Source organism: Oenanthe melanoleuca, chromosome 4 (genome assembly GCF_029582105.1).
Source record: "Oenanthe melanoleuca isolate GR-GAL-2019-014 chromosome 4, OMel1.0, whole genome shotgun sequence".
Classification (NCBI taxonomy): Eukaryota; Metazoa; Chordata; class Aves; order Passeriformes; family Muscicapidae; genus Oenanthe; species Oenanthe melanoleuca.
In genome coordinates, this window is record NC_079337.1 from 43,352,985 (window position 1) to 43,378,287 (window position 25,303).

At 34.4% G+C, this 25,303-nt stretch overlaps 2 protein-coding genes across 4 annotated transcripts in view; both read right to left on the reverse strand.

Moving 5' to 3' along the window:
- The window catches only part of SRD5A3 (steroid 5 alpha-reductase 3), a 390,804-nt gene that overhangs the window by 155,094 nt on the left and 210,407 nt on the right, over window positions 1–25,303 (reverse strand). The gene's annotated exons all lie outside the window — the stretch shown is intronic.
- CEP135 (centrosomal protein 135) overlaps window positions 243–25,303 on the reverse strand; it is a 33,637-nt gene continuing 8,576 nt past the window's right edge. For 2 of the 3 annotated variants that reach the window (XM_056490142.1, XM_056490143.1), the window contains exons 8-27: window positions 24,370–24,498; window positions 23,021–23,236; window positions 22,378–22,443; window positions 21,267–21,417; window positions 20,127–20,320; window positions 19,549–19,692; window positions 18,897–19,040; window positions 16,528–16,605; window positions 16,220–16,371; window positions 14,434–14,549; window positions 14,208–14,362; window positions 13,686–13,741; window positions 12,581–12,749; window positions 10,799–10,909; window positions 8,942–9,127; window positions 7,883–8,092; window positions 6,690–6,892; window positions 3,070–3,174; window positions 2,550–2,696; window positions 243–866 (exon numbers count right to left, since the gene is read on the reverse strand). In XM_056490142.1, the coding sequence (XP_056346117.1) occupies window positions 845–866; window positions 2,550–2,696; window positions 3,070–3,174; window positions 6,690–6,892; window positions 7,883–8,092; window positions 8,942–9,127; window positions 10,799–10,909; window positions 12,581–12,749; window positions 13,686–13,741; window positions 14,208–14,362; window positions 14,434–14,549; window positions 16,220–16,371; window positions 16,528–16,605; window positions 18,897–19,040; window positions 19,549–19,692; window positions 20,127–20,320; window positions 21,267–21,417; window positions 22,378–22,443; window positions 23,021–23,236; window positions 24,370–24,498 (2,754 nt within the window). In that variant the 3' untranslated portion in view covers window positions 243–844. Of the gene's footprint in view, window positions 867–2,549; window positions 2,697–3,069; window positions 4,289–6,689; window positions 6,893–7,882; window positions 8,093–8,941; window positions 9,128–10,798; window positions 10,910–12,580; window positions 12,750–13,685; window positions 13,742–14,207; window positions 14,363–14,433; window positions 14,550–16,219; window positions 16,372–16,527; window positions 16,606–18,896; window positions 19,041–19,548; window positions 19,693–20,126; window positions 20,321–21,266; window positions 21,418–22,377; window positions 22,444–23,020; window positions 23,237–24,369; window positions 24,499–25,303 lie in introns of those variants that run through there. The other variant, XM_056490144.1, reaches the window with a different exon arrangement.

Consider the following 25,303-nt stretch of genomic DNA (forward strand, 5'->3'; position numbering starts at 1 on the left):
ACATAAAGTCCTGTGTCACCTCTCCAAAAGCTTGAGCTTAACTGCATGAATGATTCCAGGTGTTGCTCTGAACTTTTAAAACCAAAATTTGGAAAACGTCTCCAGATATGATTCAAAAGTTTGAATATAAAATGCTTTGAGACTTTTTAAATATTTAAAGTATTTCAATACATCTTTAAAATTTTTTCTCTTCAATTTTTATTAAATATGGAGATATTTAAAATGCAATTTCACACAAAAGTTAAACAAAAGGAGATTGACCGAAACAGTAATTAAGAATAACTGATGTGTATTTTTTATTAAAAAAAAGGTAAACAAAATGCATTCACAAAATAGATAATCAGTACTTTTAAATACCATAAAGAATAACCTGAAAACAGAAAACACTTATTAGAAGCACAAAGATAGCAAATCATTATGAGTAGAAAACATACACTGGCTCAGCATTTTTAACACAGTGGGGGATGTTATTCTATGTTAGCTCAAATTAAGATGAATAAACTTCTCCAATCATATGAGATAAGAAAACAAATAAAATAGTAAAATAAAAATGAGAGATTGTCAAATCAAGTATTCATTTCCTTCTTATAATTACTATGTTTCCAAAGTAGTAACAAAACTTAGCCAGGCTTGATATAAAACCTGTCAAACAGCCAGCAAAGAGTCAATCACTCCTGCCAATTGGGAAAGCAGAATTTTGCAAAGTTGATCACTTTACCCGTTCTCAGAGGTTTCAAAGATAATCAGTGATTTGTAGAAAACAGAGGTAAAATACAAGACATTTATAATAATTTATAAAAATAGTCCTTGTAACAAGGTAGTTCTTCAGCTACTCAACTACTGGTTACTCCTTGAAGGTCACACTTCTGTGGAGAAAGAAAAGATGTCAAAATAAAGGTAACTATTATATTTTTTACTAATTAATATTAGGATAAAAAGTAGCAATTAGCTTTGGCCTTCTCAGATGTTCTTCTGTTATTCCCAAATATCAACTATTAGCATATTACTTAAAACTCTGTACCATTGACTATTGCTAAAATTATTTACAAAAGGAAAAGTGAGGAGGAAGAAAAAATTCTTGAGAAGATTACATCACTTTAGAGAGAGACAGCTGTAACACCACAGAACAGTAATTACAGAGTACACTTTATTCTGGTGAGCTCCCAAGGAGGAATAAACAAGGATGAAAGATGGTAACAGTACTGCTGAGATCACTCTACTGTAATTGATATGTTTAAAAGGCAAGATATGCATAACAACTGCATGTGAATTCAGTTGTTAAAAACCACCCTCTTTAAAAATACATACTTCATGAAAATGGGGTATTTTCTGGTAAGATATGGTACAGAGTTGACATTGTTAAAACTAGGGATACAAATATTAGATAAAAATAGTGCACTACATAGTAGCCTCCAAGCATAGCAACTGGACTTTTTATTGCTCTCTCACTGCAAAGCAAGGAAGACTAAAGCCAATTCTCTACTGATGATACTCATTCTCAGTCATCATCTCAGCCAAAAAGTTGTTCTGCAACATAACAGGGTATGCCTAGGGGCTCACCAGCAAAGCAAAAGTCATATCTGCTGTTTCATCCCCACTGTCAGTATCTTATTTGCTACAGTTTCCACTTTTTGCTTTGCCCAAAAATTCCCAGAAGAGAAAAATTGCTGACAATATTGGCTCATGCCAGGCTGAGTTCAGTTCTCAAGAAACCTGTGTTTTTATTAACAAAAGTAAGCTTAGAACAAGCCATATGTATTTACCAGCAAAAATAAACTTTAAAATCTGTTAGACTCATGAGCTGTCACAGCACACGTATTTCCTACAACAATCACTCTTTGTCTCTCCCTGTCCTTTCCCTTTTGACTACAATTTCTTATTCAGTATAGAGCAGGTGGGATATACAGTCAATAGTAAGGCCTGTAACACATAACTGGTATAATCTAAAACAACAATGATCTCTAAAAGAACAAAAATGACAGTGAAAATGAAAAGCTAGGAGGCTGATTTTGATTTCTTTTTTATGGACTATAATGAACATGATCTTAGACATTCGTAGATTCAAGCACTAAAAATGAAAAATATATTAATTATTTTTATGCACTTGTTTTGGAGATAGTTTCATCTAGTGCAGAGTTCAAATGCATTTTAGTCTACTCTTCTGTGGAGCGTTTTTATTGCTGTACTCAGGAGAATTTCATGGCATTCCTCTTAATACTAACCATTCATTGTTCGGAGATAACTATTAACAATAATAAAACTGGTAAAGTATATCTGGATATAATTAATGGTAGTAATATGCAAGCAACATATATTTGAAAGTCGTCAGGTGGTGCAAGACCATTAAGAAAAAGAGGAATGAGAATCCATTATATTATATCGTCTTTGGAGAGCACTTTGGTTGCAATCAATATTTTATAGTAGGAGAGACAGCAAAAGCAGAACATCTGAAGTGTGTAACAATTTTGTACAATCACAAAGGTGTTATTTAGAAACAGTTTAAACCTAACCCTTGAACAGCAATGACCTGCTCAAACCAAACCCCTTACCTTTCAGCTGCTGTTTGCTCAGCTGCCCTGCCAGCGCTGCGCTCTGGAGAATGGGAGGGAGACCTCAGCGTGGAGGTGAGGGGAGGAGACGCCCGGAGCGAGGAGGTGGCGAGGCCGTGGCGCCGCATCTCCTGAATGGCGCGCTCCCTGCGGCAAACAGCAACACGCGGTCACGCAGCGCCCTGGCGCGCACCACGCTGACGGGACAAACCCAGCTCCCAAATTCAGAACACTCTCACCTGCTGGTAAGGTCACTCAGGTCTGTTTCTATTTTCATGAGAAGGTGGTTTTTTATTTTTAGAGGCAGTGGTAAACTCACAAAACTTACGGAGATATTCAGAAACTATAAGATTTTTTTATTTTTTAAATTAAGCACTCTAAGATGAAAATATTAGATTTTGCACAAGAGGAACAGAGTTTTCCATAAGAGTTCCTCACTATTGAAAAAAGCAACAGTTTTAAAAATGAGAAAGAAGAAATAAGGAGGGAGAGTCAACTCACTGAAAAATAGGCATCTTACCGTTCAAATCTCTCAGTTGTCAGTTTCCTTTTTAAAACATCACAGTCAGTCTGCATCTGTGCAACTTTACTTCGAAGCATGGAAACCTCTCTATTATTGCTGCTTCTAAAAAAAATCAGGAGAAGCAACAAAGTTTTCTTTGAACAATGTATGCTAGGAGCTCAGAGAAGTTAGAGCAAGACAAAACAAAACCAGACACTGAACACTTTGCTTCACAGACTAAATTAAAGACAAATCAGAAGCAGCAAGAACCAAATGAATGCAACAGAATGTTTCTGGAAGAACCTAAGGTGAGAATGAAGCAAGAAGCTGGCAAGCCTCTCACTACATCCTGACTACATCATGCTCTTTTCCAGACAAATGCAAACACAAATATGTTCCATAAAAACACACAAAACAATTAAAACATTAGTTTATTGCTTTACTCCCTCTGATGCAATTTGAGATGGTCTTTATGCAGAAAAAGAAGAAAAAAAGCAGTGAATATCCAAAGAAAGTACAAACTTAACAGGTATGGCTTCAGTAAAAATTTTATCAAGTAGGCTGGAACTATCTGGAGAGCCATGAACACAACTGAATCAAATCTAAGTAAAAATTGTATTAAAGCAAATACCAGACCAGCAAAACCCAGAATCTGAAAGCTTGTTAACTACACCCTTGATATTTGGGCCCAACTGTGCCAATTGCAAGAATCAAAATTAAAAGGAGCCTTGAAAACTTTAAAAAACATGATTAATATACTTCTTAGTAAATCATCACCTTGGCCAATTCACTGCTTGGTTGCAAAGTACCATCAGTTACATTATAAAGGAAGAAAAATAAATCATTGCATGTAAAATAAGTTGTTTAAACAAGAATCTAGACAGCTGTGTCATTCCATACAGTCTTCAAAGCCACTGAGAGGTGGAGTGCTCAAACCTCACTTCTGGAGAAGCAAAGTTCTACTAGTTTATTGCTAAAGCACTGATTGGAATTCTGAAAAATGAGTTCCACTCCTAGCTCAGTCACAGACTTCCTGTCTGGCACCCGCTGGTCTTTGACTCCAGGAAGACGAAAACTACTCAAGAGATTTGTTCCACATAGAACCGCAGAATATTTTTTCCCGTGTTCCCTATTCATCAGTAAAATTCCTAGAATGGTATCTTGATCCAGTATGTTGAGAACAGATGCAGAAGACATCTTGATGATATTTTACAAGTCCTTCAAAGACAGGCATATTCTTTCAGGATGGAGGTAAGAATTCATGGCCCAATATCATTATTGTAAAATAAGGAAAGAAAGCAAACAGTTTGTGAGTTCTGAGGTTATTCCATTTCAATGACATTTAAACAAAATTAAGAGCATTATGTAAATCACTCCAAAGTTCAGAAATATTTTGAAACCCTTTATGCACAGTAATCATCATGTAAGTTTACATGATAATACACAATTTTCAGAGGACATCTGTCTCTTTCACAGTAGACACAGATAGGTCTCAACAAGTAATTTAGATATTCCATATTCTCTGTTTATTTATGTAATTTTAATACTGTATTTAATATATTTAATTTTAATAATGCTTATTTAATCACTCTAGAGCATTCAGATCTCATTTACTGCACTATCACCTATGTAGTACTCACAGTAACACAACTACTCACTCTTTACACAACTCATAATTACACCACTGGAGAACTTTACAAGTTAAACTTAATTCTGAAATCCTTCTAAAGTCAGAGGTTGTAGCAGTGCTATTTTCTAAATAAAGTGGAAGGACAGGCACTATAAAGCCAAAACTTTAAATAATGTTCAAAAATATTGGCACATGATTTTTGTCAGTTAGAGCTGAAATTCTGCCAAGCCACATGAATTTCTGTATTTTGCAAGACACAAACATAATTGTCACATACTTCAGTCACAGCTGTGAGCATTTAAAGTTCCTGCTCTTTAGACTGCAACTACCACAAACCAAATAGTAGAAAATAAGGTATGTACAACTACTTCTCACACCTGAGCACTTGCCTAGCAACATGCAGAACCTTTGAGATAAGCAGTGGAAAGCAATTCAACAGAATGGCCACTCTTCCTCCAAGAGACCATTTTCCTTCTTCCAGCAATATCCCACCCTATTAACACTGAAATTATTGACATTTACAAAAAAAACAAATGAACCCTACAATGTGTGCAAAAGAAAAATAGTGAAAAAATTACTATATAAATAGTTAAACAGAGTTTTATAATGTCTTATTATTCAATTTAATTTAAAAAAAATTCAAATTTAAAAACTCCTTTCATTTTTTTGTTTTTTGGGATTTTGTTGGTTTGTGTTTTTTCTAACTTTCACATCTAACTTCATAATTAAGACATTCTATTAGCTTATATTTATTGTATGCAATTAACATTTTTTCCCTAAGTAAACAAAAATCAACAATACTAAAACATGAAGGAATTAGTTGCACGGGGCAATTAATAATGTCATCATCTTCGGATTCACTGAGATCACTGCTACTTGAGGTGGACCATCATAAGCCACAAGTAGTAGCCTCTACATAAATCAACCAAAAGCATATTTCTTGCACATTTGTGTCACCAAGTTCCAGACAGTTTAAGTGGGCAATATTCTGCATCTCATAAGGAGTACTACCTGTTTCATTAACTTCCATATGTTTCCTTTCTCTGCCTATGTTAGTGTTTATTAAACAGGTGCATATCTACATCTGAAATTCTGCTTTGTCTTTACTCTTCACCACCATCTGCCTACAGCTGCTACTCCTCTTTCTTGCTATTTAATGCAGAGCTACCACTAGTCCCTGCTGATGTACCCTTAGAAGAACTATCATGTCATGATACTTGCAGGTTTTGTTTAGCAGCTTGATTTGATTATCTTAAAGGTCTTTTTCAACCCAAATAATTCTAAGTTGACACATCATGGAAACTTCAAATTCCCTGCTCTATAACATGAAGAGAAATTTTTAAATCTCCCAATTCTCTTGTACTTGAATTTCACAGACACAAAATACCACCTCTCTTAACTTCATTGGTCCAAACAGATTAGTCTTTCTTATACAAGTGTTGCCAAAAGTTATTGCTTCTTTAGGAAGATCCACAGCTGAAGTTGCTGGCCACATTTAGTGCAGGTGTCAGGTTTAGTTCTGTTCATTTTTCAATGGAATAATAAGTGATACAGGACTTTTTCCTTAATATCGACAGCAGCAATAGTACTTTTGTTTTTTTTAAGCACTATGACTTCACTATTTATTATGTAAGTGATTCTTTAATCAAAGCAAGGACAACAGGCATCTTCAGTAGGTAAGACATTCCCATTTGTCATGAATTTAATATACTATGAGGATTTTTTCGGCAGTAAACACATGTTAAAATTTTATGTAGAGGATGTTTCCTTTGGAACTCCTGTTTAAGTTTACTGCTTGCACTAAACTGATGTCCACCAAAGAGCTGATTAGTTGAAACCAACATGAAAGACCTGTAAAGAAACTTTAAGTAAATGATGCCATGAAAAGCCAAAAGACATTGCTGCAAAAGTCTGCTCAGCCATACCAAACAACCAGATTTTATGAAGAAGTATTGTCACATAGTTCTTTTGCAAACCACATAACACTCACACATTTGTTAAAACTTACAGTTTGCTCTCAGCCAGTGTCAGCTTGTCTTTCAGTAACTGAATTTCGGTATCTTTGTCTTGGGATGTTAATTGATTCTGAAATTCTTTGTCTCTACTAGTAGACAATAACGTTTCAAGATTCTGAACTGTAAGTCTCTCACTGGATAGCTGCTTTTTCAGCAACTCTACTTCTGATTTCATATCTTCTAATTCTCCTAGAACCTAAGGAACAAATTTTATATGTTAATAATACACTAATTTACAAACACAGAGAATTTTATTTTGTGAAGAGCTGTTACAAAAACTGAAATGATCAAAAGTTTCATAAAAAAGAATAGGAAACTGTAGCTCACAAAAATAGCTCACAAAATAATGTAAATCCTACAGTTATTTTAAACTATATTTAATTTAAAATTATTCAATCTGTACATCTATCAATTGTTTTACTGGGAGCTGCATTACTGAGTGCTGGGAATGTTTAGGTAAGTACCTGGAACATGAATTGGCTTTTAACAGTAGAACTTTGCACAAGTACAAAAATAGTATTGACTATATTTCATTCTATTTGACTAGGTCAGCTCACAATTAGCCTCTTGGCTTTTGCTGAAAATGCAAGAATATTTGTTTTCCTCTTCAGTTCTGTGAATATAAACAAATTTTACTGTCCTCAAAGTCTTGAATAACACATTTCCAGAAAGGCTGACCAAGTCGCTAAATGAAGACAAAATTAGCTGTAAAGAAAAAGGTTCAGAAAATATATATATTTAGAACTGTTTAAACTATTTCAAAATATTCAATGAATTCCAGCCATATCTAAATTTCTTAATTGAAAATAAGCCCTTAGGGTAACGTCTTTATGATCTCAATAAGAAGTGCACTATTTGCTTTTTATAAAGTTTGAGTAAATTAAAAACAAAAAAGATTATATATATATATATATATATATATATATATATATACATATATATATAATCTGTTAATCTGTCTGTGGTACAGCTAAAACTACACCTGCAGTGATAATGAATCAAAGAAATTCCCTCTCTTTGTACAAAACCCACAGCTACAGATCTGTATATTGTAAAATTTATAATTTATATAAAAACACAAAACTAGTGAAGTAAATTAACTTACCTTGCTCTCAGAAGTAATTCTTTTCTTAAACAACTATTAAAAGCAAAGAAAGTTATAGCAGATTAAATTATAGCTACTTACCCTTTCATAATCCATGCTTTTGGATGTCAGCTGTCGAGCTACAAGGTCTTTGCCAGCCTCAAGTTTCACACAGAGTTCTCTCACAGAAGTGAGGTCTGCCAACACACAAGCCTTATCCTGATTTTCACGTTTAAGATCCTCTTCCAATCTGGACATATTTTTCGTTATGGAGGAGATTTGAGATTCATACACTTGATGTGCAACAATATGCTAAACAAAACCAAATATGGATACATTTTTCAGTTTCCTCTTGAATAAAATGGGGTTTTTAACACTTTATTTTCCCTTCAAATTTAATTTTCCCCATAAAATTAATATTCCTTCCCTCTCCCTAACACATAGTTAAGAGCAATTAATAAACTATCTTTACAAATTTATAACTTGAATAATTACACAAGTACTATAAAAGGGTGGAACAAGAATTAAAAAGCTTAAACCCCAAACATACAACTTATTTTTAATATAGTCTCTAACTCTTTCTGGCTAACTAAAAGCATGGGACAAAATGCAGTCAATCCACCACAATTATGCTCTAGAACTTCTCTGATCTCTATGAAGTTATTGCTTCTAAAATATTAACTTTATTATGTTCTATAATATTGGTCTAGGATTCAGTATTATGGAAGACTGATTCTGAATATGGATGTCTACCAGACTTTTACCTTGACTCCAACCACCAATGCTTCAAATACTTCATTGAAACTTCAAAGAAATTGCAAGTTCTAAGCTTTCAAAATACTCATAAAGCTATATGTAAATATTATGAAGCAACTAAACAAAAGTTCTTACAACGTCATAATAACAGTGATGACCCAACAGAAGAGATCTACAACTATGAAAATACATGCCATGATTCTAATTTTGGGCAAGCAGGGGTGAAGGAAAGCATATCTAAACAAAATCAGTTACTGTTTCAAAAACTCCAGTGTTCATATCTGAAACATTCACATACAGAAATTATTTTCCATTATGGTGCTAAAAATCGTACATTGATTTTATTAAAAAGTACTTGGATGTATCCCGCTTTCCTAGATGGAATTTCATCGCACAAGTTCTTACCCCTTGAATCTCTTTTTCCAGAAATTCTACTCTCTCTCTCAGATGTCTCCGATCTGTGTCTACTGAAAGGAGTTCCAGTCGTATTGAGCTGCTTTCTCCTTCTGCTTGATGAGCCTTCAACTCCCAATCTTCAGCTTGTGTATGGAGCATCCGGAACTTCTCCAACAATTCTTGGTTTTCTTTTTCCTAGTGAAACAGTACATTGTTCTGCAATGATCAACATACACTCAGGTTGTTTGATCTCATTTCATGCCTACTACTTACAATATCTTTTTTCTTCCTCCAGAAAGTAGAACATCCTTCATTTTCTTAGTCCCACTATCTGGCAACTACTAAAGGGCATCATCCCTTTTCCAAGTCCAAATAGCAAATAAATACACTGATGGCACTCAATTTTATTAAAATGGAGGTACTTACACTTAGAAGTTGTTAATGCGTTTTAAGGCTTCCAGGAGAGGAGTCATTTTGGATCTCTCTGCACTTCAAGGGTCACATTACTGAGATACACTGTGCTGCCCTTCCCAAGAATTTCCATTTTCAGCTCTTTTACTACAGCAGTGCTGAAACACTGGCAATCTACTAGAGCATATGCACCTAAGGAGTCGATCACCAGTGTACAAAAATGCAAGCTATGGTGCTCACCATTTATGCAGTGACAGAACAAATGCTGCTTGTGAATTTTACTTTGGCTAAGGCAGTGATAAATTTTTCTTATTTACCTCCATTCCCTGCTCACATGTGTAGTGGGATATGCATGCTATAGTATAAATGAGATTTATCTAATGATGAAGGCTACTGTTTCTGAAATTCCTTCTTTGTATCCTGCAGAACTTGGAAAGTGCAGACAAGACCAGGTAGAGCATTAGGAAACAGAAACTTGTGATTTAGCAAGTGAACACTGTGAAGAAACGTATATCCTCATCTCCACAGGCATTAGCCAGGTATAATACTAGAAAAATCCCTGAAATCAAGCATTCATTATTGGTTGCTGGCTGTGTATTCTATAGCTCCCTGGTACCTGACTTGAATAACTGAATTATCATTTGCCAAAGATGTAGCCACGTCTGTAGCTGAAGTACTTTGGACACATTGTAAATTGATCTATTGTAAAATTCTTAAAAAATAAACTTCAAGTATTTTAGATTGATAGTTCTAAACTAATCTACTACTGACCTTATTTTTTGATCCATGCTTCAGTTTCTACTTGTAAAATGTGCCTGAATTTACATACATTCATCTAGACATGTAAATTGAAATCAGATCAAAAGTCATTATTCCCAATTCAAAGTTACATAATAAATTTGCCAGTTCAGGTTGTCTTGACACAAATCCTATTTGTTTTAAATGATTTTAAGTTTTAACTCACATATATCATGCTTTTGAATCCAAGAATCAGGATAAAGGACATTCAACTGGAGCACTATTTTAACAGTACTATTTTTACATTTTCATGCAGAACAACAGATAAATTTTTTTCTTTTCCAAAAGGGTAAAATACTTAAAATCATTGTATAAACTGCTTGGTGCCTACAATCATGAAACAGTACCCATTATTTTACTGACAGCCTGGTCAAAAACACAAAAAGCAAAACAATATTCAAACGACATGTTTGTCATTCTTCAGCATTATGGCCAACTGAAACACAGTCAATGAAATTGTGATGTGCTAGAATTAATCAGTGCTTCAGATCTAATAAGGTGTTATATGAATCCCCAACTAGCAGCTAGAAACAGTGCAGAGAAAAGAAGGAAACATTAAAGAAGGAAACGGGACGGGCAGGGAGAACAGCATCCAAACCATGCAATTCTTGCTTTGTTTTATTGAATGGAGTAATGACTGCCTACAGATATTTTTACCTTTGAAGCTATCAAGGTCTCAAATCTGGAGACTTCAGTTATATAACTATGAACCCTGGTTTTCATTTCTTCTTTTTCACGTATTGCATCTTCAAGCTCGGTACTGATTGCCTAAAGAGATTGCATAAAGGCAAAACTGTGATTGCAGAAATTAAGCACTATATAATACTCTATCAGATTAACTAAAAGTAATTGCATATGCCCCAGATTTTTTTCTATTCTCCATACAAAGCTCTTTGGGATTTGCAGGGTTCAGAAATATCCTGTTACCTTAGATACACCAAAGAGTTTCCAGGCAAGAATAATCACAAATACAATGAATATCTCACCAGTTCATAAAACATGCAGCTTCCCTGATGACACACCCTACTGATCTTTGGAAAATTTGAAATACTGATGTTTGGGAGCTGGAATTTTTATAGCCTTAAGATTCACTATCCCTGAGTAAAGGAAAGTTTTAGATCAATAGAGAGCCAACTTTATAACAAAATAACATTTATTTTAAAGTTAAATAAGTTAAAATAACTAATTGCACTACTAAGATAATATTTAAACATCAAAAATGTACCATAGAATTTGTTTGAGATATTTGAACTGCTAATTCTGTTCCTCTAAGGTTCAGTTCTCATCTCCCTCCAAGTCCTCTAGCCCAAAGAGCTAAAACTGCAAGTATCTTTTTCAATCTCCATGATCAAATGTGGGGAAAGTAAAGGATGCTGCCTTATTTCTTCCCCTTCTTCTTTTTGTGGTACATTACTATTCATTAGCCTTTTTACTGTATGCCTTAGTTAACATATGCTAAAATCAGTCTGCTTGTCTCTGTGGTAGCCTTCCCAAACTGGGAAAACTTCCACCATCATGTTATGATAATATTCAACATTTCATCTCATTAGACACCAGTGAAGAGCAGGTCTAATTTCAATAATACATCTACATATTTATATATTGCACTATAGGTTTTGCAGGAACTGCTCAGGGTCCTACATTACTTCCTTGAAACATGTTGCTATATTACACTTTCTAGCATCAGACTCAGCCGGGTTGACTGAGGGGAATTGAAATAAATGGTTTAGTTAACAGTGTCCTCATTGTTTTTAGTGTTGGCGCTTACAGTGAATTCAAGCAAACATTTGTATCTCAGGATCAAAACTGTGAAAGGCATTTGAGTCTCATGAGGAGCTGCAATACAAATTGAATGAAATAAGTTGCAACAAAATTCCAGGTTCACTCTTAAAATAACTGTCACATACCCTATACATAGACTTTCTAACGCTCAGCCCAATAAAAGATGTTACTTATCCCATAAAACACTGGACATTTGTGTTATATATTGTCCATACAGACATTCTATACTACAGGGATATCCATGTCATGCACTTGGAGCTGGGAGGCTTTTGGTCAGCAATATCCAGCTGGTGCACAAAACCAACTCATTTCCCCAACACCCTAATCTCCAAAACACCCTAATCTCAAATACAGCATACCTCACTCAATAAACCCAATGCTTCATCGAAACTAGATGGATGAAAATTAATGAATCACTGCACCAGAACAAATTCAGATGTGCTACCAATCCCTTTCTCTCCCTCTCGCTTTCACCTGATAATCTGATGTCTGCTTTTGGAGTTTCTTTCTCTCAATAATAATTTTCACAGATAATAAAACCCAATTTCTGCCCGTGATTTTCAATATCCCAGTGCTCAAGAAATACCAATAATTAAACACATCAACCAAAACTGAGGATGTAGTTTTGATGCAAGCAAGCAACAAACTGTTTAATACCTGGTTTTCTCTGGCTATTGTAGCCAGATCATCTTGCAGTCGTCTGTTTTCTTTCAGAGCCATTTCCTTTACTCTTCCCATTTCTGCAAGCTCCACCTGGGATGTATCAAGCTGCCGATGTAAGCTGGATATCTCACGGTCTCTGTTGCTCAGCATGTCCTGCATCTGGCTATCAAGTGAAAATATTATTAAAGTTGTCCCTTCTTGTACTATACCATGTACTGCTGAAAATAATGCCTGAATTGTCGAAATATAATCTAAAATAAGGATGTAAAATGTCAATATGCAGAAATAAGATGGACTTAATCTTCAGTTTTGAAGATGTATCTGGTAAGATGTATCTTATTAGACAAAGAGCAATTACAGACATCTATATTTATCTGTGTTTGGTAGTGATTACGGTAATTGCATATTTTATAAGCCATAAAGAAAGAAGACAAATAATTTACACTTGAAGGACAATTATCAAAAGAGTAATGAAAAATTAAACAAAAAATTAGAAATACAAATATTTGCAAATTTAAATAAACTTTTGCATTATTTTTTGCCACATATAGTTCGTTTGTCAATGTAGCAAATATTCAGTTACATTGGTCTTCAAATATTTAAATATTGGTGCTTAAATTTTTTCTTTTAAGATGCTATAGTTTAAAAAATCATGCTTAAAAAGAGGAAAGAATGAAAGACCAGAGGAAGCCCAGCTAAAAAATACATAAATACATTTTAATTAAGACTGTACTGGTGTCTTAAGGTAGAAAAATTAGATTGCCAATCATTAAGAATCTTACCCAGGTCAATCTAATACCTAGTGGAGTGCTAGAAAATGACTTCTTGTCCAAGAGTTAGGAAACATTATCAGTTTAGGGAAATGAATACAGACAAGCAATTATTAATGATCATTGTAACAGTTTCTTAGCAGCCTGCAATATAATTGCAGAATTGTCCTCGAAAGTTGTGTACATCTTCCTCTACAATACACTTCTCTACTTGACTCAAACAGAATTAACTCAATTTCATCAAAATAACTAAAATAGTCATCTACTTTCACTTTGAAACTACTAAATAAACCAAAACCTCCAAAGAAGGTATCCTACTCTTTACTTACTCTGTTGAGGACTCCAGCTCAGATAGAGTTAAACGTAAATGAGCAATTGTTTTTTCCTACGGAAAAAAAAAATATCAAAAGTTGTATCAGGTATTATTATATTGCAACATAAGAGGATACTTCAAGTTAAAGAACTTTTTAAATAAATCTTTATTTTAATTCTTCACCAATAAGTGATTTCCAAGTTTCTTTCCTTTCCTGAGAAAGGATTGTGTTATCATTGAAACAGATGGAAGTCAGCTAGAGATTTTGTCACCTCAGGATAGTACTTTATATCTCAATAAATACATCCACATGCAAAATGCAAACAAATGATTCCTTATTTTCTTGGAGTATTTGGGGAGTAGAGTCACATTCATAATTAAAGTTCTATTGAGTTGGCAAATGACTCTGCATTGGGTCCAAGCATAGTATTTATGTGCTCTGCACAGACATTGTCATCAAAGCAAAATGTCTCCCTAAAACATTACTGCTTTAAAAATCCCCAGGAGGAATGCAAAGTAGTACTTTTACTGGACATACCCTGTTAGCTAAGTTGTCATCTAAGCATGCAATTCTCTCTGTTTTTTCATCTACGGTTTCTTGAAGACTGTCCTTTTCTTTGTCCAAAACACTAATTGTACTTCTCAGCACACTGACTGCTTCATCCTGTGAAGTGCTCCTCTGGTTTAACCTATCTAAAAACAAAAGAGTAAGTGCTTTCTGTTTTAAAAGCAGGACATAAGAACAAAAACAGTTAACAGGTTACCTATTATCTCCTTCTGCTTTTTAATTTCTTCGTGAGCTGTCTGCAGTTCATCCTTTTTGCCAGACAATCTGTGCTGTAAATCTTCAACAGACTTCTGGAGCTGGTCATTTAAGAGCCTGGAAAATTCAATTGAAAGAGTTTTGGGACCTATTCTGGGTTTTGAGGTGAGGAAGGACTTAAGGATTGCTGAGGCCAGCACCACTTGGTTGCTCTGCACTCTTGAGGTGGCTGCAAGTCCACCTCAACATCAATTCAAAATGGAGTGATGGAACCTTGGTGGAGCAATCATGTTAACCTGAAACATTCACCTCCTCTGATTTCTGTTACTCTTCATAATGTTATTTGTATCTTGACTCTTGCTTTATAAAGTTTTTGATATGTAACTCTTACCATTGATTATCAGCCACACCACATTTTAATAAGCAAGCAAATTGACAACTACAGTTTTGATCCTACTTTTAAAAAATAAAGAGCCTGGAAGATATTTGAAATCATCTACCTACATAGTTGTTTTTCTTGGAAAGAAATGTCAACGTGAATTAGGGGAAAAAACAAAACAAAACAAAATTCCAAAGTAACTAAATGGATTATTTATGAAACAGGTCAAGAAAAAATCCCTCTCAAGTGGGATCCCACAAAAGCTAGAGAAGCTTTTCATTCCTAAAAACCTCACCAATGCAGAATACAGCATGTCTCTCAAAGATCGCTTTCATCCAGTTCAAAGTGAAACTTTAGAGGGGGAAAAAAAAGGGCAGGGAGACAAACACAGCATTTCAACCATGCACAAAATAAAACCAAATGCTAAAATGACTGTAAGCCCTACAATGCTTTACACTGAAATTATAAGAACCTAACAAGATTTTTGATTTTTATGATTGTTGCCACAATTTTACCAACAAAAACACTAATTGTTTTATCAAGAGTCCTCTTTGTGCAATTGAGAGCATTAGATGAACTGCAAGGCCTGCTGCTCAGCTTCATTTCTTCCTAGTAATCTCCCAGGTGCTGAGCTGATACAGAGTGCAATGTGGTACTGCTCAGGTGGGGAATGTGGGAGGATACCACACAGACTCTGGTTTCCCTTGTAAAACATCCAGAAGATGTAATCCACAGCATTACCTATCCTGCAATGATGTGTTACATCAACAGTTCTCATTTCCACCTCTATTTTCAAATTTCTACCCAAATTTATTCAATACTGTTTTCACTTTCTCTAAGCCTTTCTCTTGTTCTATGACATTTAGACAGCTGATGGGAGCTCTTTACTAAAACAAGTTTAAAGAACCACAATGATCCTGCAAGTCTAAATAGGCCTGCCAAATACATGAGGATACTTGAATCCTCCAGTTCTAAGCAAGCTATCCCTACAGACTGTGTCTATAGATCATAAAATATCAGTTCTCAAAACTGTAGGTCCTAATGCTGCAGTTTGCAAAGGCATCGTCTTCTTTTTAACAAACAGCATTTGGGAATCCTTTTAGAAATTTTCAGTTCTGCTACTTTCATAAGCAGAAAATGTGGTTATTAGAGGAAACAATTCTAGAATAAGCCATAAAAATCATATCTGGTCATCAAGTAAGTCCAGGAGAAGCTTGCTGTGAAAAGCTACTACCGCACTTTCCTTACTTAGACCTACTTTTCTGTAACATACAAGCTGTACCAAGTGATTTTTAAAATATTTATAATTATAGTCTTCCCCAGGAACTCAACTCTGCTATACAGTCACAGAATAAACAAAATTATTCTAGCATCTGTAAAAGATCAACACATTTTGTATCAGACTTACTGAAGTGAGCAAATCTCAGTTTTAAATTGAGACGAATCATCAGAAGTCTGGGCAAGTTTACTTGACTTCAGTTTTAATTCATTTTCCAAATAGTTTATTCTTTCTTTCAGGATAGAGACTGTACTTCTTAGTTCACATTTTTCAATCTGAAGCTGCAATTTAAAATAAATAACAAAATGTTATTATTGCAGAAAGCTATCACAATTTGGATTTTAAATATGAGTTGAAAACAGATATAAAATTCATTTCTGGAACAGTCTATCCTATTTCAGAAATAATAAAAGCTTACTTCCTAAAAAAGCACTTACTCCTTGAATATTATTCTCCAATTCTGTAATATCATGCTGCAGCTTTGATTTTTCATGGTTTGCTGCTTCTTGATGCATCTGAGAAATATAAAATTATATGTAACAAGACAGATATTTTTAGATTTAAGAAGAAAAATTTAAGCTTCATGTTTCAAAAAATACTACTTTACATTCTTAGATGAATGACCAAATGCAAAGCTCTGTCTGTAAGACTACAGAATATTCGCTGAAAATACATTACTGTAGTTTAATTAGTTTAATATAACCACTGATTTTGGGTTTGGTTCTTGGTTTAGATTTTTGTAAATAGTATATTTATATTTGATCCCAACTAAATTAATATTTGTGAGTCGTTGTAGAGTTTAGTGAGCTACATGAGGTTGCATGCATGTACAACTTAAGTGCCTAAGACATCTTAAATAAATTTACTCAAATATTATTAATTACAACATGTAAGGCACACTCCAAAACTAACTGGCATTTTCCTAAATCTATGAAGAAACTTTTAAAGATTACTTATCTGTTCCCTGATTTCTGTGCAACACTGCAGTGAAACAAACTTTCAAACTTCCTAGACATGCCTTAGATTAGTGTGTTTGTAAAGGTATTTCAAAATGGCACACATAGAAAACATTGGTAGTCATCTACAAGAAGAAAGGATGGAGCTGCAAACACATCTTTACTACTGCATGCACATGTTTTAAGCAAAGAGTTCAGATTTACTGCCACTGCATTCAGATACACAACAGGTCTATTTTCTGTGGTAGTAAAATCAGACTATGGAAGCATTCATCATACAGTCACTATTGATGTTTGTTGTCTTGGGATAAGTTCATTAAAATGATAATTTAAATTTCTGAATTTTCAACAAGTTTTAAAACATCATATTAATGACCAATAAGGAAGCCAGGGAAACAAATCCCCTGAAATCATACACTCTTGACTACAACCAAGTAAGACATTAATGCACATTAATACCAGACATCACATGGTCATAGAACCATTAAAGTTGGAAAAGACTTCTAATTAAGTCCAAGTATTAACCTAGCACTGCCATGTTCAACACTAAACCATGTCCCCAACTGCCATATCCACATGCTTTTTGAACATTTCCAGGGTTGGTGATTCCAACACATTCCTGGGCTGCCTGTGAAGGTCAGAATAACAGGAAAATCATTGCATTAACAAATATTTTTTTAAAGGTAAAAAATACTGAAACTTAGATTGCAATGAATTTAATGTTTCATGGTTCAGTTATGTGTCATTTAAAATATACTCTGCTACAAAATGCAATAGCAACTAAAGATCAGCAAAAATGAAAAAGCCTATACAGTCCCAAATTTTTAGTATAAGAACCATATGTGACTGTGGCAACATGCTCCACCCCAGCCCCCCTCCTTTTTTTTGGTTAAGCATCCAGCTTATGGAGGACTCTGGGATGAGAGCTAGTAGCATATAGCTAAGGGCTCAGCTTATAGCCAAGTCTTGCTAAGCAGCAGCTGGGGGGTAGTTGAGCATGTAGCTACTGAAATACTGCTGGTATGCAATGTACGTCAATCATCTTAGTCCATGAATAGTGGATGGCCCAAGGTCCACTGAGCTCTCCTACATGACAGCAGGCTGCACACTAGGATTTGCCTTTGAGCTGGGAAGCTTCTGAAAGTTACTTGTTAAGGCAAAGAGAATCCTGATTGCACCTCACACTCAGCAAATGAGTTGGGAATGAGAGCACTGAAATTTTGAAATGTTAGTTAAGTGATATAAATGATTGATTGCTAGAATCCTTCAGACACAAACTACTGACCAAGTATGGATCCAGTCACACTCCTCTGAAGTTTGGAAGGCAAAAAGATCCTTCTGAACCTCATGACACAATGGGAGGGTCTCCCTGACAGTTTTGTCTGACCTTGGCTTCTCTGCAGCAAATACTCAAATGTACCTTACCATCAAATCTTGTTAAGCCACCATTGTATTTACCAGTGAATTTTTGAAACTCATTGCCTTAAGTGATTAAAATATATTGCTGCTTCTCTCTTCTGAGTGAAGGGCATGATTTCTTCCACAACAATGACACCCAAGCATCTTCAAAGTAGTGCATATGGAAAAAGTATTCTGTGGCTGGGCCTCCATATCTAGGTCTCTCACATAAGGTGATGATATGTTTGCCCTTAAACAATTTAAAGCATGCTCCTCTTCTGCTCCCAGCTTGGGACTGTGTTTACAGGAAAACTTGGTAATTTATAACAATAACAGTAACAATACTATGACAACCACAACAGCAATAATAATAATAATAGATATTCAATAACAATATAAATTCATTGAGCTCTCAAGGGAGCTCTTCAAGCAATGAAGCTATAAAAGCTCACCTTTAATTTTTCTCCAAGACTTTCTTTTTCTGCCATTAATATTTTAAAGTCAGTCAGCGCAATGTCTCTTTCTTCTTCTATCTGACTTTGAGAAACTAAATTGTGTTTTGCTTCTCTTCTCAATCTGTTTAATTCACTCTGGGCCTTTAAAAGATTAGTTTGTGAGCATACATGGACTGCAATACAGTGTACACACTAACAAAATACTGTGATTACAACAGAAGTCCCATTATAGTTTTATTTTTCCCTAGATAACTAAAAAATATTTCCTATGTCCCTCACTGGCATGACAACTTACACTGTCAAAATCATTATCACTATTTTACTGTCCCAAGTATAGCCTAACTTCACCATTCTCTTATCAGTTAACTACTCTTTTCTTGCTTCTTTGCTGTATCTTTACACATCTTTCTCATACATTCTACTGACTTTTTCCTGATGTTTATAATTTCCAGATCCAAGTACAAGTTCTTTTAATAGCTTTCAAGTTAATAAACTAACTAGAACACATATTTTATGTACAAGTAATAAAAATAGGTATGTATTTTATTAGTCTTAGTTGAGTTCTACTAGGTTTTTCATTTTAAATAACCAACAGTACAACAAGTATTAATTGGTTATCTCTATATTAATATAAACAATTTCTTCTTACCTGCTCATAAAGAACATTTAATCTATCTCTTTCTGCAGTCAATAATTTGACATTGGACTGAATTTCTATCATGTGTTTTTCAAATCTGTCTAACACAGACCGCAGCTCATCCCTTTCTCTGGTGACTGATTTAAGCTCTTCGCTCTGAAAAGTGATCAATAAATTTATGTTAAAATTTGCTAATTAAAACATCTGAAAAAAATAATACCAGAAAAGAACTCCTCCTATTAGTAATACATAAAAAACATATTTGAAATAATTTTAATCACAAGAAAAAGCCTGGCACTGGTGGTGTAATCTAAACAACAAGAACCAGCTGTTAAAAAGAAAAACCAAAGGAGCTAGCAATAGGATTTCAGCCCTTTTCTGATTAATTTCAAATAAACTGATCATTAATCAGGAAAGAAAAAGCAAGGAAGAAAAAGGCAAGCTCATTGGAGTTTCTCTCAGTTGATTTTTTGCAATAAGAATGCAATTTAGAAAACTACTACAGTCATTTAATGCCACTGAATTTGAAAATGGCTTCTTAAATGTTTCTACAGTATTTTTTTCACTTATCTTGGCAGCAAGAACTTTACCTTCTCTGTAGCCCTGCGGCTTGGGCTAGGCCTTAGCTTCATAATTTTCTGAAGATAGTCTAATTCTCGCTTATAGTAGTCTCTGTCATCTTCTAAGGTCCTTACAAATGCATCAAGGCGAGATGGAGATTTGTCTCCTAGGGCAATACCATAGTCCAATCTCATTCTTTCAATTTCTAGGACAAATTCTCGTTCTGGAAGAAAAAAAAATAAGAAAGAAAAATAACTCCATAGAGAAGTCATGAATTTCCTCAAACATCCTTGGCATTTGGGATGGATTAACTCCCACCAACCATTCAGGCAGCAATCCTGCTGAAAATGATGTAAGAGTTCTAAAGGCTAAAGCAGGGTAAATACAAGTGAGTAGCCTAAGACCAACAGAGGCCTCACAGTACCTTGGGCTGTATCAACAGAGACTGAGGGATGTGATTATTCCCCTTTATTTAGCACTCCTGAGATTGCACTTCAAATACTATTCTAAGGTTTACCCTTCATACAAGAAGAAAGATGTGGATAAATTAAATCCAAGGCAACCCCTGCAAGCTGGTCAGAGAGCAGAATACTTGCTCTGTGAGGAGCAGCTGAGAGAATTGGGTGGATTCAGCCCGGAGAGCAGCTGGAGAGCCAAGTGCAGGCTGACAGTACCAGGAGGGACTTGCAGATAACATGGAGCCAGTTTCCTCATAGGTGCACAGTAGAAAAATAAGGAATAGTGACAATTAATTGCACTTTTTGCAATTGTAATTACAAACAGTATGAGGAAAAATGTTCTAGTCTGAGAACTGAAGAACATTAGAGATGTTGTGGAATCTTCATCCCTGGAGGTTTTCAAAATCTAAATGGATAAATCTTTCAAGAAACAGAGTCTGAAGAGTTTTGGAAATTACTTTGTATGAAACTGCCGCAGAACTAGGATATGGATGTCCTGTAGAACCACAGTAAAAACCTCAACTTTCATTTCTCACATACAGAACAACATTATCTTTCTATAACAGTTTTCACTTCAACTACGACTGCAGACTTTTAATTTACATATATAAAAAATCTTTTAGTACTATTAACTGTATGCTAACTAGGTAAGTATTGTATTTCAAAAATCACAGAAAGGTAGTTTCCAAGAATCTTTATTTGACGATTTACCTTTTCTTTCTAAGTTCTCTGTTTTCTCTGTCAGCCTTTGCTTCTCTTGTTGAAGCTGGTTTAACAACAGCTCAAGATTTGCTTTTTCACTGGTTTTCCCAAACAGTTCTTCATTCAGTCTTTCATTCTCCTTTTGACATGAGCACAACTCCTGATGTAACAAGTAACATCATAAAAATTAGAAATGCCAATAGAGACACTTGGGGGAAAAAAAAATACCACTTTGTTCAACTTTTAATACACAACACTGTTTACTTCTGGTTGACCTGAATGCTTTATACTGCAACATTTGTTGCAGGCCATCGTTGTATTTGTACTACATTTTATTAAATTAAAGTAAGCATCACTTTTTACACGATTTGCAATCACTAACAAGAAAACCAAACCAACCAGTAGGATAGTGGGATACAAACATGGAGAAAAAATTAATGACTAAAGCAAGAAATAATTTCAGCTGCATTTGGTAACACTGTTGGTGTTAAAGAACATTCCAGTACAGCATCTCAGTCAATACAACCCTGAAGCCATTCAAATCCTATTTGGTACACCTTTCCTATAACCTGATGTCCTGAAAATGAAGTATTTTCATATTTGCAGGTTTCCTAGATAGAATTAAACATAACACTGTACTCAGCTAATATACAAGTTGCTATATATCCTGGAAAGAGTTTGATCACCAAAGATTTGATAATACTGATGTTTTTATCTGGGCTCTATGCTTTGTTTCTGAGTGAGCCAAGTATTGGATAATTTTCCACATCCCAATTGAGAGACAAAGTAGTTTCTAAGCAACAAAAATCCTCTAGGATGCTATAACTCATTTGTAGTAAAAATGATTATGCCACATGGAAATTATAACTTCAGATAGCAGAAATAAGGAAATGTACAATAAAGACATAATCAACCATACTGTCTACAGAGAACTTATTTTTGCAACTATATGATGTAGCTTCTCTAGTTCTTTCATTTATTAATTAGTAATTTTTACATCAAGGGTTCAGGGTACTTGTTAATTGTTAAATTGATTTTTTTTAATAATAAATGAAACAATCACATGGATAATAGCATGATGAAAATGGTACAAACAAGAACTGAAAATATTTTTACTTACTGATTTAAGCCTTGTTATTGTTTCCTGTAGATCCTGTATTTCACTGACTTTTCTTTCAATTTCTTTCTATCAACCAAAATTAACCTATATGTTAAGAGTTATATATTCAAAATGACAAAAATCCCTTTGTTACAAAAAAAAAAAAAAAAAAAAAAAGCAGACTATTTTGGTAAGAAATTAAGTATAGTTAGTTCCTTGTAATAAAGTAGTAAAGCTCCTATGAATTGAAAGCAAAAAAAAATCTGTGGTATAAAAACCCATGCTCTTTTGGAGCACGATGACTAAATGAATCACTGCATGACTCACAGAACAAAACCCTCCAAATACATGCACTGCTGTTGCAAATATGCATTGTCTAGCAATAGCTTTAAGTATCACAGCATTTCATTTCATACTAAGTCAACAGTAGAAAAAAGAAATATTCCCCTTAACTAAAATCATCTCAACCTAATGCAGGAGAGAAAAAATTGTTGCGATTAATCCACCTTAAGTGAGAAATTCAGTGTAATGTTAAGAAAACTGGGAAAAAAAAAATATTTTTCATCTTCCTTTCCCAAGCCAATAAGTCTTTCATTGCAATTAGAAGATATAAAGCCAAGTAAAATGGAGCAGATCCTTAACTCTGTGACACGTTAGTGATTACCTTTGCTTCTCCTATTTCCTTATCTGCAGTCTCAAGCACTATTTCTTTGTGTCTTTCCAACTGCTGTGCCAAGTGATCTATTTCATTCAGTTCTTGACACAGTTCTTCATTTTTATTGCTTAAATCCACTACCTCACTAGTCACATTTTTTTTAGTGTCCAAGAGATCTTGAATGCGATTTTCGAGTTCTTTGTTTCTTTGCTGAAGATACTCAACCTGAAAGACATTTTTCATTAAAATATTAATATGCATTGTTGAATTAGGTAGCAAAAGTTCCTCCCAATCTTCTGAAATACAGTATCTCTATATCCAAAGTAAAAAAGTGATATCCTGCTAAAAATGGCAAAATTCTCTATTTTTAGAACTTAATGCTTATCAATCTGAAAAAGAAACACAGTGTTATGAGCTCTCTCAGAGGCATGAATACTGCTATCTAAAGAGAACCATACATTCATTTCTTGTCAAATAAAAGTGGTATATTGGGACCAAGCCTGAGCAAATAGTCTTGATGGTGCAAAACCAGCTTCACGCAGCTCTGGGCTCGCTCCCTGTACAATCAATTTGTATTCATCATGGCTTACTGATTCAGGATCACTGAGCACAGCTGTCCTGCTTCCAAGTCATAGCTCATTCTGTATCTTTGCAGCACTGAACCTAAGCTAACAAACTCTTCAACGTGGCTCCCATGCCACTGTACATCAAGCACAAACAGTACACAAAACGTCCAACTCACATGAGAAAAACCTGAGAATTGATGGTATAAATCCAGAGATGGGCTTTCCTTGATTTGTACTCCAGCCCATGTTTAAATTCTCATCTGGAGACCAGTATTGAATGCATGCTAATACACACAGTAAACACAAACACCTTTATCCTAAGATTATCCTTCCCTCACAAGTATGTGTTGGAGTGAAGGTGGGGACAATTTGAAATCCTCAATTTGAGTATTCCTCACTCTCTCATGAGAATATCTACAGGGTTACTCCTTATCATAACTACATTTACCATTGTTACTTTCTAAAGCATAAATGGCATGTATGCAATAACTTTCTAACTAAATAAAAAGGATTTTCAAACTTGCTGAAAACAGTGTGTCATAAAAAATTTGCTGAATACTTTCAGATTAATATGAGTTCATTGAATTCTTTACCAAAACCTTTCAGACTGACTTTTAAAACAGGAAATGAAATTTTCTTAGACAAGAAATACTGCCATCTAAAAACAAAGGCAAGTTCCATTGATTGATTTGATATCTGTAGTGATTTTTTTAAGAGATAGAAGTTTTGTGGGGTTATTTTTAGATTGCTATGTTTTTAGGTTTGACTAAACAGTTGTAATAAATTAATTACCTGCAAATTCAAGTGGGAAACAAGCTTCTCACTACTTTTAGTTCTTGATTCCAGAGAAAGAACCTCATGAGAACGCCCACCATCCAGTGCCAGCGTTAAGCGCTCGATTTCTTTGTCTCTTATCTCAACCTTTGAGGAACAAAAAAAAATGCTCTGGTATCCTTATGCACCATTAATAGACCCTTCATTTAAATAAATACACACATAACTTTCAGTAAAAACATATGCAACTAAAAATGCAATTTCTACCCTGGTTTTTTTTCCTAAATTTTCAGTTCTTCTGAAAAAAGTTACATCTTTGAAAGAGAAATTAATCAAGCACAATTTGTAAGGAAAAGCTGAAATAGTTCCTATTAGATTACATTCTTGAAGAAAACCAAGGAATTTTAATTTAAAGTGAAGATAATGAATGCTACGACTTAACTGATACTAGGACTTAAAAGTTAGGGAAAAAAATTTCTAAGTAAGCTAACTCAGTAACTATTCCAGTCACTGGAAAAAAGGAAATATTGGAAGAGGAAAACCAAGATGTGAAGGAAAAAGAAAGACAACAGTGCCCACCAATCCCTAGATTTTGAAAGACGTAACGTATGAACATTTGATGCAATTCCATTACTTAAAGCTTGTACATATCTTATCAATCCACTCTCATTAAAACATCGTAAAATCTGTTGTTCATAAATTAACTATCAAAAATTTAAAAAAAATAACCAATACAAGCAGTGAAAAAATTATCCTAAGATAAATGTATATCAAATTACTATTTTGGACAAGTTAACGCTTACACACTAAAAAATGGACAAATTCTATTTATGATGTTCAAGTTTAGCTTATTTAATGTAATTTCAATAGACAAAATTTATCAGCAAAACCACCGAGCAAGTGTTATGTCACTACTGCTGCTGTCTCCAAAAGCAAAGGAGGGAAACTACTC